This window comes from Triticum dicoccoides, chromosome 4B (assembly GCF_002162155.2).
Source record: "Triticum dicoccoides isolate Atlit2015 ecotype Zavitan chromosome 4B, WEW_v2.0, whole genome shotgun sequence".
Taxonomy (NCBI): domain Eukaryota; kingdom Viridiplantae; phylum Streptophyta; class Magnoliopsida; order Poales; family Poaceae; genus Triticum; species Triticum dicoccoides.
Genome location: NC_041387.1, coordinates 525,010,806 through 525,024,457, shown reverse-complemented (window position 1 = coordinate 525,024,457; position 13,652 = coordinate 525,010,806). Strand labels below are relative to the sequence as shown.

At 49.3% G+C, this 13,652-nt stretch overlaps 1 protein-coding gene across 1 annotated transcript; it reads left to right on the top strand.

Moving 5' to 3' along the window:
• Window positions 1-966: 966 nt before the first annotated feature.
• On the top strand, window positions 967-2,368 carry LOC119293820. Its single transcript, XM_037572170.1, has 2 exons — window positions 967-1,722; window positions 1,808-2,368. Exons 1-2 carry the CDS (start codon window positions 1,096-1,098, stop codon window positions 2,126-2,128), a joined length of 948 nt encoding a protein of 315 aa, XP_037428067.1. The 5' UTR covers window positions 967-1,095; the 3' UTR covers window positions 2,129-2,368.
• The last annotated feature ends 11,284 nt before the right edge of the window (window positions 2,369-13,652 follow it).

Genomic DNA, 13,652 nt, shown 5'->3' with positions numbered 1-13,652 from the left:
GCGGCCGGATGGAGGGGAGAGGGAGGAGAATGGCGGGAGAAGAGGGCAGAAGGGGAGAATGGAGGGAAATGGTGGGGGGGGGGGATCGGCAGGAAAAATGACCGTCTCTCGCCGACAAATCGGACCCACGCGCCTTTTTGCTTCGGCCGGCACCCCTAGGCGACCCCCGAGGGCTCGGGTTCGGCTCGAGTTCGCTGGCTGTTATTTCGGCCCAAACCAGCGATAAACAAGGTCCTGGGGGCGCGACTAAGCCGATTTTTCGGCGCGAGCGCTAAAAAAGAGCCCTGGAGGGCATGTTGGGGGCGGGAGTGGAGATGCTCTTAGGCAGCCACCATGCCGCAGCCTATCAGTAATGCTGAAGGGAGAGCCAAGCATAAAACTAGGAAAGGTTTCCCTCGTTCAAACTACTCCCTCCGTTCTAAATTAGTTGCCTTGATTTATCTAGATACAGATGTATCTAACACTAAAATGTGTCTGGATATATCCGTATCTAGATAAATCTGAGTCAAATAATTCGGGACGGATGGAGTAACTGCGAAGCCTTTGCATCCGGCGCATGGGAAGGTTGTGCTTTCTTCTCTTAAGCAAGAAACAGAACAATACTAATCTTGCCATGGAAGGCAAAGATGAAAATTCCAATCGGCTACCAACTTCAACTGTCAATGTGTTTAACACTGTCAAATTACACGAAAGAAGCAAATTTTTGTGTCTTTGCTTGAACTCTTGATCAAAGAGGTTAGCCAAACAACTGTTCTTGGGTTATAGACCTGAAGGAACTTCGCATAGTTTAGCCCTTAAGGCAAAGCAAGTCACAACTTATGAGGTGGGGCACTAGATATAGTCTGAACAGCTTGTTTCAAGGAGACTGAAGGAATGATGAAATCTTCTGAATTGGAAGTAAGAGAGCACAGGACATCAAGAATCTCCTTCTCAAGATAATAAATCCCTTAGCTTTCCCCCTGGCAGGTTCTTTTATCTGTGGCCTCGTGACAGATAGAGCACAGTAACCTAGACTCATCTGATAACTCAATCCAATTGGATCAATCATCATCATACGGTTCGAGTTTGATTCAAGGAGAAGAGGAAGGAGAAGAAATGGAGTCCCCGTATCGGGTGCCGCGAAAGCTGGTGCAAGCAGAGATCCCCTTGAGCGCCGGTAGGCTTCTCAGTGGTGGTCATGCGAGGCAGGCTTCTCTTACTGAAGAAATCACGGTGGCGCAGGCCACCGAGAGTTCATCACAAGTTTCAGTCAACAACCGGGATGTTCAGGGAACGTCTGCCGGCACCGAAGAGGTCGAGACCCTGAAGCGCTTGGTGTCGGCTCTCGAAGAGCGGGCCGCCGGCATCGAGTCGCGGTTCAACGAGTACCGTGACATGCAGGAGCAGGAGTCGATGTACCAGAAGATGCAGATCATGTGCCTGGGGATGAAGCTGGAGCTGCTTGAGTCCCGAAACCAGCGGCTTGAGGCATGCGCCACGGAGATCCGGGCAGCCGCTGAAGAGTTCGCCGTGATGCGGGCGAATCTCGACGCGCTGCAGAGCAAATTCAGGAAAGTTAGGAAGCAGAGCAAGCAAGAATTCGGCGCCATTGATGGAAGGATCCTGGCTCTGGATGCACGGGAAGCAGACATGGCGATGAGGTGCCAAGGCTTTGAGCAACTCATGGAGGAGATGAAGCAGCTGGTTTTGCAGACACAGAAGGAGAAAGGAACAAACAGTGAGGTATTTTCTTCTTGGCTTCATCGACATTTCCTTCCATTAATTTTCGTCTGATCAGGATCTCCTCGTGTGTGCACGCACGGCATAGAACGTGGAGGTCGTCGTGGAGAGCAGCATGTGGAAGCTGTCGAGCAGCAAGGACGTGCTGGAGGTGCTCCGGGACCGGTGGGCGGCGGACATGGAGGAGCTGATCTACCTCGGCTGGATCACGGCGTGGCTGCAGCACGACCTCCTGGCCAGCGATGGCGAGGGCGGGACCGCCAAGGGTACGGCGGTGACAGGAGACGACGACGGTGAAACTATCCCGACGGCGGAGGGGCAGCGCGAGAAGGGGATGAAGATGGTGGCAGCCGCCGCGCCGAGCAACGAGGTGAAGCTCTGCAAGACGTCGTCGTGCGGCGCGGCTTAGGAGTCGTGCATGGGGTTGACTGGCTGCAGGATAGGGATCGGACGGCCGAGATTGCTCCGCAAGCTCAGAGGGTGGGCCAGGGGAAAGAGCCCAAGCAAGAGCAGGAGGCCGTGCGCCATCGAAGGGCCCAGCAGTGAGTCCTAAATATAGTTCATTGATGCTGATGATACTCAAAAAAAAAGTTCATTGATGCTGATTAATTAGCTTGTGAAGTTGTGATCACGTGAGAATAATGTATGTTTGACCTAAAAAGAACGTGAGAATAATGTATGTTTGAGTCATTTTGCGTTGTTTGTGAGATGGCTTATGGAAAACCACCCCTTCGCTCCCGTGACGCACGTGCGTCATTTTGCGTTGTTTGAGATGGCTTATGGAAAACCACCCCTTCGCTCTCACGACGCGCCCTGCACGCGCGTCACGGGAGAAATCCTAGCATCGCCAGCGGGCCTCCCCTCCTCCCTCCTCTTCCTCGCCGCCACCAGAGGGCGCGCCGGGCGAACCCTGGTAGGCGCCGGCGGCGGTGGGGCTGCCTTGTCTCCTCGATGGAGGTGGGGGGGAGGGGGGCCTTCGACGCGGGTCGAGGTGGCCTCCCGGGATGCGGCGCTGGTGGCGGGCGTGGCAGCGCGGCGACGAGCTGGAGGCAGCAGGCGGCGGCGTGACCAGCGCGCCTTGGTCACTAGGGACAGTGGGGTCGAGGCCGGATTTGGGGCGTGGCAGCGCGGGCCAAGGGCGGCGCGAGCTGCCGATCCCTGCGCTTGCCATGGCCACGGCGGGCGGTGGTGCGATGCAACAGCGGTTGGCCGGTGGGCGGGCCGGCCAGGATCGAGGCTTCGGTGGGACGACGGCAGGCCGCAAAGATGGGCTCATCGATGAACTTCTGCCGCGATTGGCGGCAGCCCTTGGGATCTCTCCTTGCCGGTGGGGCGGGTGTGTGTTGGTGGCCTCGCGTGGAGCTGCGGTTGCCGCAGAGGTGGGGAGACATAGGAGGTGTCCGGTGGGGAGGTAGGCTGGAGGGATGGGAGGCGTCGATGAGCTTGGGCCACCTGTCGTTGGTACAGGGGTGTGCCGGCCCGGATGCGTCCGCTCCCCCTCCTCCCCCGTTCCCTGACCGTGTGTGGGCTGACGCAGCTCCAACGTTGTTTGAGGCGGGACGTATGCTGCGGTGTCTTTGGCCGGGTGTGTCCTTTGGCCCAAAGTCGGTCTCTTTCGTCGGTCTTTGGGGTGTCTGGATGCAGGGCGGCGGCCCTGGCGGCGTGAGGGATGGCATTCGCGCGCGGAACTTGGCCTCGGGTGCGGGCGAGCGCCCATGGCCACGCGGGTGGGTGGTCACTGGTGGGTGGCGGAGCTAGGTTGCATCGGAGGAGTGGGCGTGTTGGGGTACATCACTTGCCCAATATTGTATTGGCCGACGACGTCGGCGTCCGTGGACACCATATCCTTCATGTAGGCTCCGTCGCAGTGGCCTTTCTCCTTTGAGTTGCTCCGGGTGAAAACCCGATCTTTGGGATCGGATGGTGGCGACTACCAGTGATCGTTCCCTTCTTGGAGACACCATCTTGGAGTCCTTGTTCCGTCGTTTTCGTCTCACCTATCCACGGAGGATTGGAGGTCTTCGGTGGCTCCAAGCATTCGTCGTTGCATATATGTAGTGGCTTGGTAGTCGTTGGGATGATGTGACGGTGCTCGGCATCTTTGTATCTTACTTTGGGTGTGTGTGTAGTGTGCAGTGGTGCCGCGAGTTTGTATCGTGGTACTTGTGGTTCGGTGCTTTATATATAAAGCGGAGCGAAAGCCTTTTTCGGTTGAGGTGGCTTATTTGGCAGAAGAAATACTTCATTTGAAATTTTAACATGTGGTTTCCAATAGCCAGTTATGTCGACGAAATCGAAAAAAATGTATTCCCCGACACTTGCTTCCTCTATTTCTCCAAAAGTACCAGGAACCTTCGCCAAGGCTCCTCATAACCAAGAGAGAATTACTCCAAACTACCAGGGCAAACAAGATTCAAGTAACCTAATTAAAAAACACGTACTCCCGCCGTCCAGAAATACTTGTCATCAAAATAGGTAAAAGAGGATGTATCTAGACGTATTTTAGTTCTAGATACATCTCGTTTTATCCATTTTGATGACAAGTATTTTCGGACGGAAGGAGTATCAGGCAAGACATCAGAAAACATTGAGCAATGTTGGCTGGATCAAAAGGAGGGACCCCACCTTCTACGTGAAAATTAGCCAAACTTATTGCAGTCAAGATGATGTGTCTTATGCTTCTTCTGATTTAAATCCAAAATCCTAAGACACACAGAGTACATTTTCCGAGGCAGCAATTCCAACAATGAGATTATACGGAATCTACCATTTATAACAGAGAATTCAATACACATTTTAAAAGCTTGTGGACGATGTTCCGTACTTGCAAAGTCTATACTTCCCTTGTGAAGTTGATAGGATCTAGTCACTACCGTCGATCATCTTCAGAGAAAAACACTCGGTTTCACGGGCGAATTTGAGCGGGTTTCATTCTAGACCTAGGAAAGAACAGGCTAGGGTTTGTCTTGTCGGAACACGATGGCTTAAGGGCACAACCCAATTAGAACTAAGATGCCCCTCTTCACAAGCGGATTCGAGCTTAAATGGTCCAACGGAAAGTGAAAAAAGGTGAAAATAAAAGCTTCAAAGAGCTACAATAAGCGTGGGTATGTTTCAAAGTAAATATCACATCGGTGTGAGCCGTCCACCAGAAGATCCGCGGTCCTCCTTGTTGGAAATATGCCCTAGAGGCAATAATAAAATGGTTATTATTATATTTCCTTGTTCATGATAATTGTCTTTTATTCATGCTATAATTGTGTTATCCGGAAATCGTAATACATGTGTGAATACATAGACCACAACATGTCCCTAGTAAGCCTCTAGTTGACTAGCTCGTTGATCAACAGATAGTCATGGTTTCCTGACTATGGACATTGGATGTCGTTGATAACGGGATCACATCATTAGGAGACTGATGTGATGGACAAGACCGAATCCTAAGCATAGCACAAGATCGTGTAGTTCGTTTGCTAGAGCTTTTCCAATGTCAAGTATTTTTTCCCTTAGACCATGAGATCGTGTAACTCCCGGATACCGTAGGAGTGCTTTGGGTGTGCCAAACATCACAACGTAACTGGGTGACTATAAAGGTATACTACGGGTATCCCCGAAAGTGTTTGTTGGGTTGACACGGATCGAGACTAGGATTTGTCACTCTGTATGACGGAGAGGTATGTCTGGGCCCACTCGGTAATGCATCATCATAATGATCTCAAAGTGACCAAGTGTTTGGTCACGGGATCATGCATTACGGTACGAGTAAAGTGACTTGCCGGTAACGAGATTGAACGAGGTATTGGGATACTGACGATCGAATCTGGGGCAAGTAACGTACCGATTGACAAAGGGAATTGTATACGAGGTTACTCGAATGCTCGACATCGTGGTTCATCCGATGAGATCATCGAGGAGCATGTGGGAGCCAACATGGGTATCCAGATCCCGCTATTGGTTATTGACCGGAGAGTCGTCACGGTCATGTCTGCGTGTCTCCCGAACCCGTAGGGTCTACACACTTATGGTTCGGTGACGCTAGGGTTGTAGAGATATTAGTATGCAGTAACCCAAAAGTTGTTCGGAGTCCCGGATGAGATCCCGGACGTCACGAGGAGTTCCAGAATGGTCCGGAGGTGAAGAATTATATATAGGAAGTCCAGTTTCGGCCATCGGGAAAGTTTCGGGGGTACCGGTATTGTACCGGGACCACTGGAAGGGTCCCGGGGGTCCACCGGGTGGGGCCACCTATCCCGGAGGGCCCCATGGGCTAAAGTGGGAGGGGAACCAGCCCCTGGTGGGCTGGTGCGCCCCCCCTTGGGCCTCCCATGCGCCTAGGGTTGGAAACCCTAGGGGTGGGGGCGCCTCCACTTGGCTTGGGGGGCAAGCCACCCCCTTGGCTGCCGCCCACCCTTGGAGATTGGATCTCCTAGGGCCGCCCCCCTAGGGGCCCTATATAAAGAGGGGGGAGGGAGGGCTGCGCACCCCATGCTCCTGGCGCCTCCCTCTTCCTCTGCAACACCTCTCCCTCTCGTAGAGCTTGGCGAAGCCCTGCCGAGATCGCTGCTGCTTCCACCACCACGCCGTCGTGCTGCTGGATCTCCATCAACCTCTCCTTCCCCCTTGCTGGATCAAGAAGGAGGAGACGTGTTCCCCAACCGTACGTGTGTTGAACGCGGAGGTGCTTTCCGTTCAGCACTAGGATCATCGGTGATTTGGATCACGACGAGTACGACTCCCTCAACCCCGTTCTCTTGAACGCTTCCGCTCGCGATCTACAAGGGTATGTAGATGCACTCCTCTCTATCGTTGCTAGATGAACTCCATAGATTGATCTTGGTGAAGCGTAGAAAAATTATATTTTCTGCAACGTTCCCCAACAGTGGCATCATGAGCCAGGTTTATGCGTAGTTTCTTTGCACGAGTAGAACACAAATTTGTTGTGGGCGTAGATGTTGTCAATTTTCTTGCCACTACTAGTCTTATTTTGCTTCGGCGGCATCGTGGGTTGAAGCGGCCCGGACCGACCTTACACATACGCTTATGTGAGATAGGTTCCACCGACTGACATGCACTAGTTGCATAAGGTGGCTAGCGGGTGTCTGTCTCTCCCACTTTAGTTGGAGCGGATTCGATGAAAATGGTCCTTATGAAGGGTAAATAGAAGTTGGCATATCACGTTGTGGCTTTTACGTAGGTAAGAAACATTCTTTATAGAACCCTATTGCAGCCACGTAAAAACATGCAACAACAATTTGAGGACGTCTAACTTGTTTTTGCAGCATATGCCTTGTGATGTGATATGGCCAAAAGTTGTGATGAATGATATATATGTGATGTATGAGATCATGTTCTTGTAATAGGAATCACGACTTGCATGTCGATGAGTATGACAACCAGCAGGAGCCATAGGAGTTGTCTTAATTATTGTATGACCTGCGTGTCAATGATTAAACGCCATGTAATTACTTTACTTTATTGCTAAACCGTTAGCCATAGTAGTAGAAGTAATAGTTGGCGAGCAACTTCATGGAGACACGATGATGGACATCATGATGATGGAGATCATGGTGTCATGCCGGTGACGAAGATGATCATGGCGCCCCAAAGATGGAGATCAAAGGAGCTATATGATATTGGTCATATCATGTCACTATTTGATTGCATGTGATGTTTATCATGTTTTTGCATCTTATTTGCTTAGAACGACGGTAGTGAATAAGATGATCCCTCATAATAATTTCAAGAAAGTGCCCCCCCTAACTGTGCGTCGTTGCGAAAGTTCGTTGTTTTGAAGCACCACGTGATGATCGGGTGTGATAGATTCTAACGTTCACATACAATGGGTGTAAGACAGATTTACACATGCATAAACACTTAGGTTAACTTGACGAGCCTAGCATGCACAGACATGGCCTCGGAACACAAGAGACCGAAAGGTCGAACATGAGTCATATGGAAGATACGATCAACATGGAGATGTTCATCGATGATGACTAGTCTGTCTCACGTGATGATCGGACACGGCCTAGTCGACTCGGATCATGTAACACTTAGATGACTAGAGGGATGTCTAATCTGAGTGGGAGTTCATTAAATAATTTGATTAGATGAACTTAATTATCATGAACTTAGTCTAAAAACCTTTGCAAAAATGTCTTGTAGATGAAATGGCCAACGCTCATGTCAACCTCAACTTCAACGCGTTCCTAGAGAAAACCAAGCTGAAAGATGATGGCAGCAACTATACGGACTGGGTCCGGAACCTGAGGATCATCCTCATAGCTGCCAAGAAAGCATATGTCCTAGAAGGACCGCTAGGTGAAGCACCCATCCCAGAGAACCAAGACGTTATGAACGCTTGGCAGTCATGTGTTGATGATTACTCCCTCGTTCAGTGCGGCATGCTTTACAGCTTAGAACCGGGGCTCCAGAAGCGTTTTGAGCAACATGGAGCATATGAGATGTTCGAGGAGCTGAAAATGGTTTTCCAAGCTCATGCTCGGGTCGAGAGATATGAAGTCTCCGACAAGTTCCATAGTTGTAAGATGGAGGAAAACAGTTCTGTCAGTGAGCACATATTCAAAATGTCTGGGTTGCACAACCGCCTGTCCGAGCTGGAGATCAACCTCCCGGACGAGGCAGTCATTGATAGAATCCTTCAGTCGCTCCCACCAAGCTACAAGAGCTTTGTGCTGAACTACAATATGCAGGGGATGGTGAAGACCATTCCTGAAGTATTTTCAATGCTGAAGTCAGCGGAGGTTGAAATCAAGAAAGAACATCAAGTGTTGATGGTCAATAAGACCACTAAGTTCAAGAAGGGCAAGGGAAAGAAGAACTTCAAGAAGGACGGCAAAGATGTTGCTGCGCCCGGTAAGCCACTTGCCGGGAAGAAGTCAAAGAATGGACCCAAGCCCGAGACTAAGTCCTTTTATTGCAAAGAGAAGGGTCACTGGAAGCAGAACTGCCCCAAATACTTAGCGGAAAAGAAGGCCGACAACACTAAAGGTATATGTGATATACATGTAATTGATGTGTACCTTATCAGTACTCGTAGTAGCTCCTGGGTATTTGATACCGGTGCGGTTGCTCACATTTGTAACTCAAAGCAGGAGCTGCGGAATAAGCGGAGACTGGCGAAGGACGAGGTGACGATGCGCGTCGGGAATGGTTCCAAGGTCGATGTGATCGCCGTCGGCACGCTACCTCTACATTTACCTACAGGATTAGTTTTAAACCTCAATAATTGTTATTTAGTGCCATCTTTGAGCATGAACATTGTATCAGGATCTCGTTTAATACGAGATGGCTACTCATTTAAATCCGAGAATAATGGTTGTTCTATTTACATGAGAGATATGTTTTATGGTCATGCCCCGCTGGTCAATGGTTTATTCTTGATGAATCTCGAATGTGATGTTACACATATTCATAGTGTGAATACCAAAAGATGTAAGGTTGATAACGATAGTCCCACATACTTGTGGCACTGCCGCCTTGGTCACATTGGTGTCAAGCGCATGAAGAAGCTCCATGCTGATGAACTTTTAGAGTCTCTCGATTATGAAGCATTTGACACATGCGAACCATGCCTCATGGGCAAAATGACCAAGACCCCGTTCTCCGGAACAATGGAGCGAGCAACCAACTTATTGGAAATCATACATACTGATGTGTGCGGTCCAATGAGCATTGAGGCTCGCGGAGGCTATCATTATGTTCTCACTCTCACTGATGGCTTAAGTATATATGGGTATGTCTACTTGATGAAACACAAGTCCGAGACCTTTGAAAAGTTCAAGGAATTTCGGAATGAGGTAGAGAATCAACGTGACCGAAAAATAAAGTTCTTACGATCAGATCGTGGAGGAGAATATTTAAGTCACGAATTTGGTAGGCACTTAAGGAAATGTTGAATCGTTTCAAAACTCACGCCGCCTGGAACACCTCAACGTAACGATGTTCCGAACATCGTAATCGCACTTTATTGGATATGGTGTGGTCTATGATGTCTCTTACCGATTTACCGCTATCATTTTGGGGATACGCTCTAGAGACAACTACATTTACTTTAAATAGGGCACCGTCTAAATCTGTTGAGACGACACCGTATGAATTATGGTTTGGGAAGAAACCTAAGCTGTCGTTTCTAAAAGTTTGGGGATGCGATGCTTATGTCAAGAAACTTCAACCTGAAAAGCTCGAACCCAAGTCGGAAAAATGCGTCTTCATAGGATACCCTAAGGAAACCATTGGGTATACCTTCTACCTTAGATCCGAAGGCAAGATCTTTGTTGCCAAGAACGGGTCCTTTCTGGAGAAAGAGTTTCTCTCAAAAGAAGTAAGTGGGAGGAAAGTAGAACACGATGAAGTACTACCTCTTGAACCGAAAAGTAGTTCAGCTCAGGAAAATGTTCCTGTGGTGCCTACACCGACTGGAGAGGAAATTAATGATGATGATCAAGGTACTTTGGATCAAGTTGCTACTGAACTTCGTAGGTCCACAAGGACACGTTCCACACCAGAGTGGTATGGCAACCCTGTCCTGGAAATCATGTTGTTAGACAACGGTGAACCTTCGAACTATGAAGAAGCGATGGCGGGCCCAGATTCCAACAAATGGCTTGAAGCCATGCAATCCGAGATAGGATCCATGTATGAAAACAAAGTATGGACTTTGACAGACTTGCCCGATGATTGGCGAGCGATAGAAAATAAATTGATCTTTAAGAAGAATACGGGCGCGGATGGTAATGTTACCATCTATAAAGCTCGACTTGTCACTAAGGGTTATCGGCAAGTTCAAGGGGTTGACTACGATGAGACTTTCTCTCCCGTAGCGAAGCTGAAGTCCGTTCGAATCATGTTAGCAATTGCCGCATACTATGATTATGAGATATGGCAAATGGACGTCAAAACGGCATTCCTTAACGGCTATCTTAAGGAAGAACTGTATATGATGCAGCCGGAAGGTTTTGTCGATCCAGAGAATGCTAACAAGGTATGCAAACTCCAGCGATCCATTTATGGGCTGGTGCAAGCATCTCGGAGTTGGAACATTCGCTTTGATGAGATGATCGAAGCGTTTGGGTTTATGTAGACTTATGGAGAAGCCTGCGTTTACAAGAAAGTGAGTGGGAGCTCTGTAGCATTTCTCATTTTATATGTGGATGGCATACTTTTGATGGGAAATGATATAGAACTTTTGGACAACATTAAGGCCTACTTGAATAAGTGTTTTTCAATGAAGGACCTTGGAGAAGTTGCTTACATATTAGGCATCAAGATCTATAGAGATAGATCGAGACGCCTCATAGGTCTTTCACAAAGCACACACCTTGATAAGATATTGAAGAAGTTCAATATGGATCAGTCCAAGAAAGGGTTCTTGCCTGTATTGCAAGGTGTGAGATTGAGCTCGGCTCAATGCCCGACCACGACAGAATATATAGAAGAGATGAGTGTCATCCCCTATGCCTCAGCCATAGGGTCTATTATGTATGCCATGTTGTGTACCAGACCTGATGTAAACCTTGCCGTAAGTTTGGTAGAAAGGTATCAAAGTAATCCCGGCAAGGAACACTGGACAGCGGTCAAGAATATCCAGAAGTACCTGAAGAGGACTAAGGATAAGTTTCTCGTTTATGGAGGTGACGAAGAGCTCGTCGTAAAGGGTTACGTCGACGCTAGCTTCGACACAGATCTGGATGACTCCAAGTCACAAACCGGATACGTGTATATTCTGAATGGAGGGGCAGTAAGCTGGTGCAGTTGCAAGCAGAGCATCGTGGCGGGATCTACATGTGAAGAGGAGTACATGGCAGCCTCGGAGGCAGCGCATGAAGCAATCTGGATGAAGGAGTTCATCACCGACCTAGGAGTCATACCCAATGCGTCGGGGCCGATCACTCTCTTCTGTGACAACACTGGAGCTATTGCCCTTGCCAAGGAGCCCAGGTTTCACAAGAAGACCAGGCACATCAAGCGTCGCTTCAACTCCATTCGTAAAAATGTTCAAGATGGAGACATAGATATTTGCAAAGTGCATACGGATCTGAATGTCGCAGATCCGTTGACTAAACCTCTTCCGCGAGCAAAACATGATCAACACCAGAACTCTATGGGTGTTCGATTCATCACAATGTAACTAGATTATTGACTCTAGTGCAAGTGGGAGACTGTTAGAAATATGCCCTAGAGGCAATAATAAAATAATGATTATTATATTTCCTTGTTCATGATAATTGTCTTTTATTCATGCTATAATTGTGTTATCCGGAAATCGTAATACATGTGTGAATACATAGACCACAACATGTCCCTAGTAAGCCTCTAGTTGACTAGCTCGTTGATCAACAGATAGTCATGGTTTCCTAACCATGGACATTGGATGTCGTTGATAACGGGATCACATCATTAGGAGAATGATATGATGGACAAGACCCAATCCTAAGCATAGCACAAGATCGTGTAGTTCGTTTGCTAGAGCTTTTCTAATGTCAAGTATTTTTTCCTTAGACCATGAGATCGTGTAAATCCCGGATACCGTAGGAGTGCTTTGGGTGTGCCAAACGTCACAACGTAACTGGGTGACTATAAAGGTATACTACGGGTATCCCCGAAAGTGTCTGTTGGGTTGACACGGATCGAGACTGGGATTTGTCACTCCGTATGACGGAGAGGTATCTCTGGGCCCACTCGGTAATGCATCATCATAATGAGCTCAAAGTGACCAAGTGTTTGGTCACGGGATCATGCATTACGGTACGAGTAAAGTGACTTGCTGGTAACAAGATTGAACGAGGTATTGGGATACCGACGATCGAATCTCGGGCAAGTAACGTACCGATTGACAAAGGGAATTGTATACGAGGTTACTTGAATCCTCGACATCGTGGTTCATCCGATGAGATCATCGAGGAGCATGTGGGAGCCAACATGGGTATCCAGATCCCGCTGTTGGTTATTGACCGGAGAGTCGTCTCGGTCATGTCTGCGTGTCTCCCGAACCCGTAGGGTCTACACACTTAAGGTTCGGACGCTAGGGTTGTAGAGATATTAGTATCCAGTAACCCAAAAGTTTTTTGGAGTCCCGGATGAGATCCCAAACGTCAGAAGGAGTTCCGAAATGGTCCGAAGGTGAAGAGTTATATATAGGAAGTCCAGTTTCGGCCATCGGGAAAGTTTCGGGGGTCATCGGTATTGTACCAGGACCACCGGAAGGGTCCCGGGGGTCCACCGGGTGGGGCCACCTATCCCGGAGGGCCCCATGGGCTGAAGTGGGAGGGGAACCAGCCCCTGGTGGGCTGGTGCGCCCCCCTTGGCCCCCCTCTTGCGCCTAGGGTTGGAAACCCTAGGGGTGGGGGCGCCTCAACTTGGCTTGGGGGGCAAGCCACCCCCTTGCCCCCCTTGGAGATTGGATCTCCTAGGACCGGCGCCCCCCTAGGGGCCCTATATAAAGAGGGGGAGGGAGGGCTGCGCACCCCATGCTCCTGGCGCCTCCCTCTCCCTCTGCAACACTTCTCCATTTCGTAGAGCTTGGCGAAGCCCTGCCGAGATCGCTGCTGCTTCCACCACCACGCCGTCGTGCTGCTGGATCTCCATCAACCTCTTCTTCCCCCTTGCTGGATCAAGAAGGAGGAGACGTCTTTCCCAACCATACGTGTGTTGAACGCGGAGGTGGTGTCTGTTCAGCACTAGGATCATCGGTTATTTGGATCACGACGAGTACGACTCCCTCAACCCCGTTCTCTTGAACGCTTCGGCTCGCGATCTACAAGGATATGTAGATGCACTCCTCTCTATCGTTGCTAGATGAACTCCATAGATTGATCTTGGTGAAGCGTAGAAATTTTTATTTTCTGCAACGTTCCCCAACACTCCTTGCTTCGCCCCCCTGGTACGATTTTTGTGCCGGATGAAGGTTTGCTGGC

Excerpts from the sequence above, each read along its gene's own strand:
- LOC119293820 (XM_037572170.1), top strand. The coding sequence starts at position 1,096 with ATGGAGTCCCCGTATCGGGTGCCGCGAAAGCTGGTGCAAGCAGAGATC. Across the intron at positions 1,723-1,807 it reads AGAAAGGAACAAACAGTGAG|AACGTGGAGGTCGTCGTGGA; the intron begins GTATTTTCTTCT and ends CGCACGGCATAG.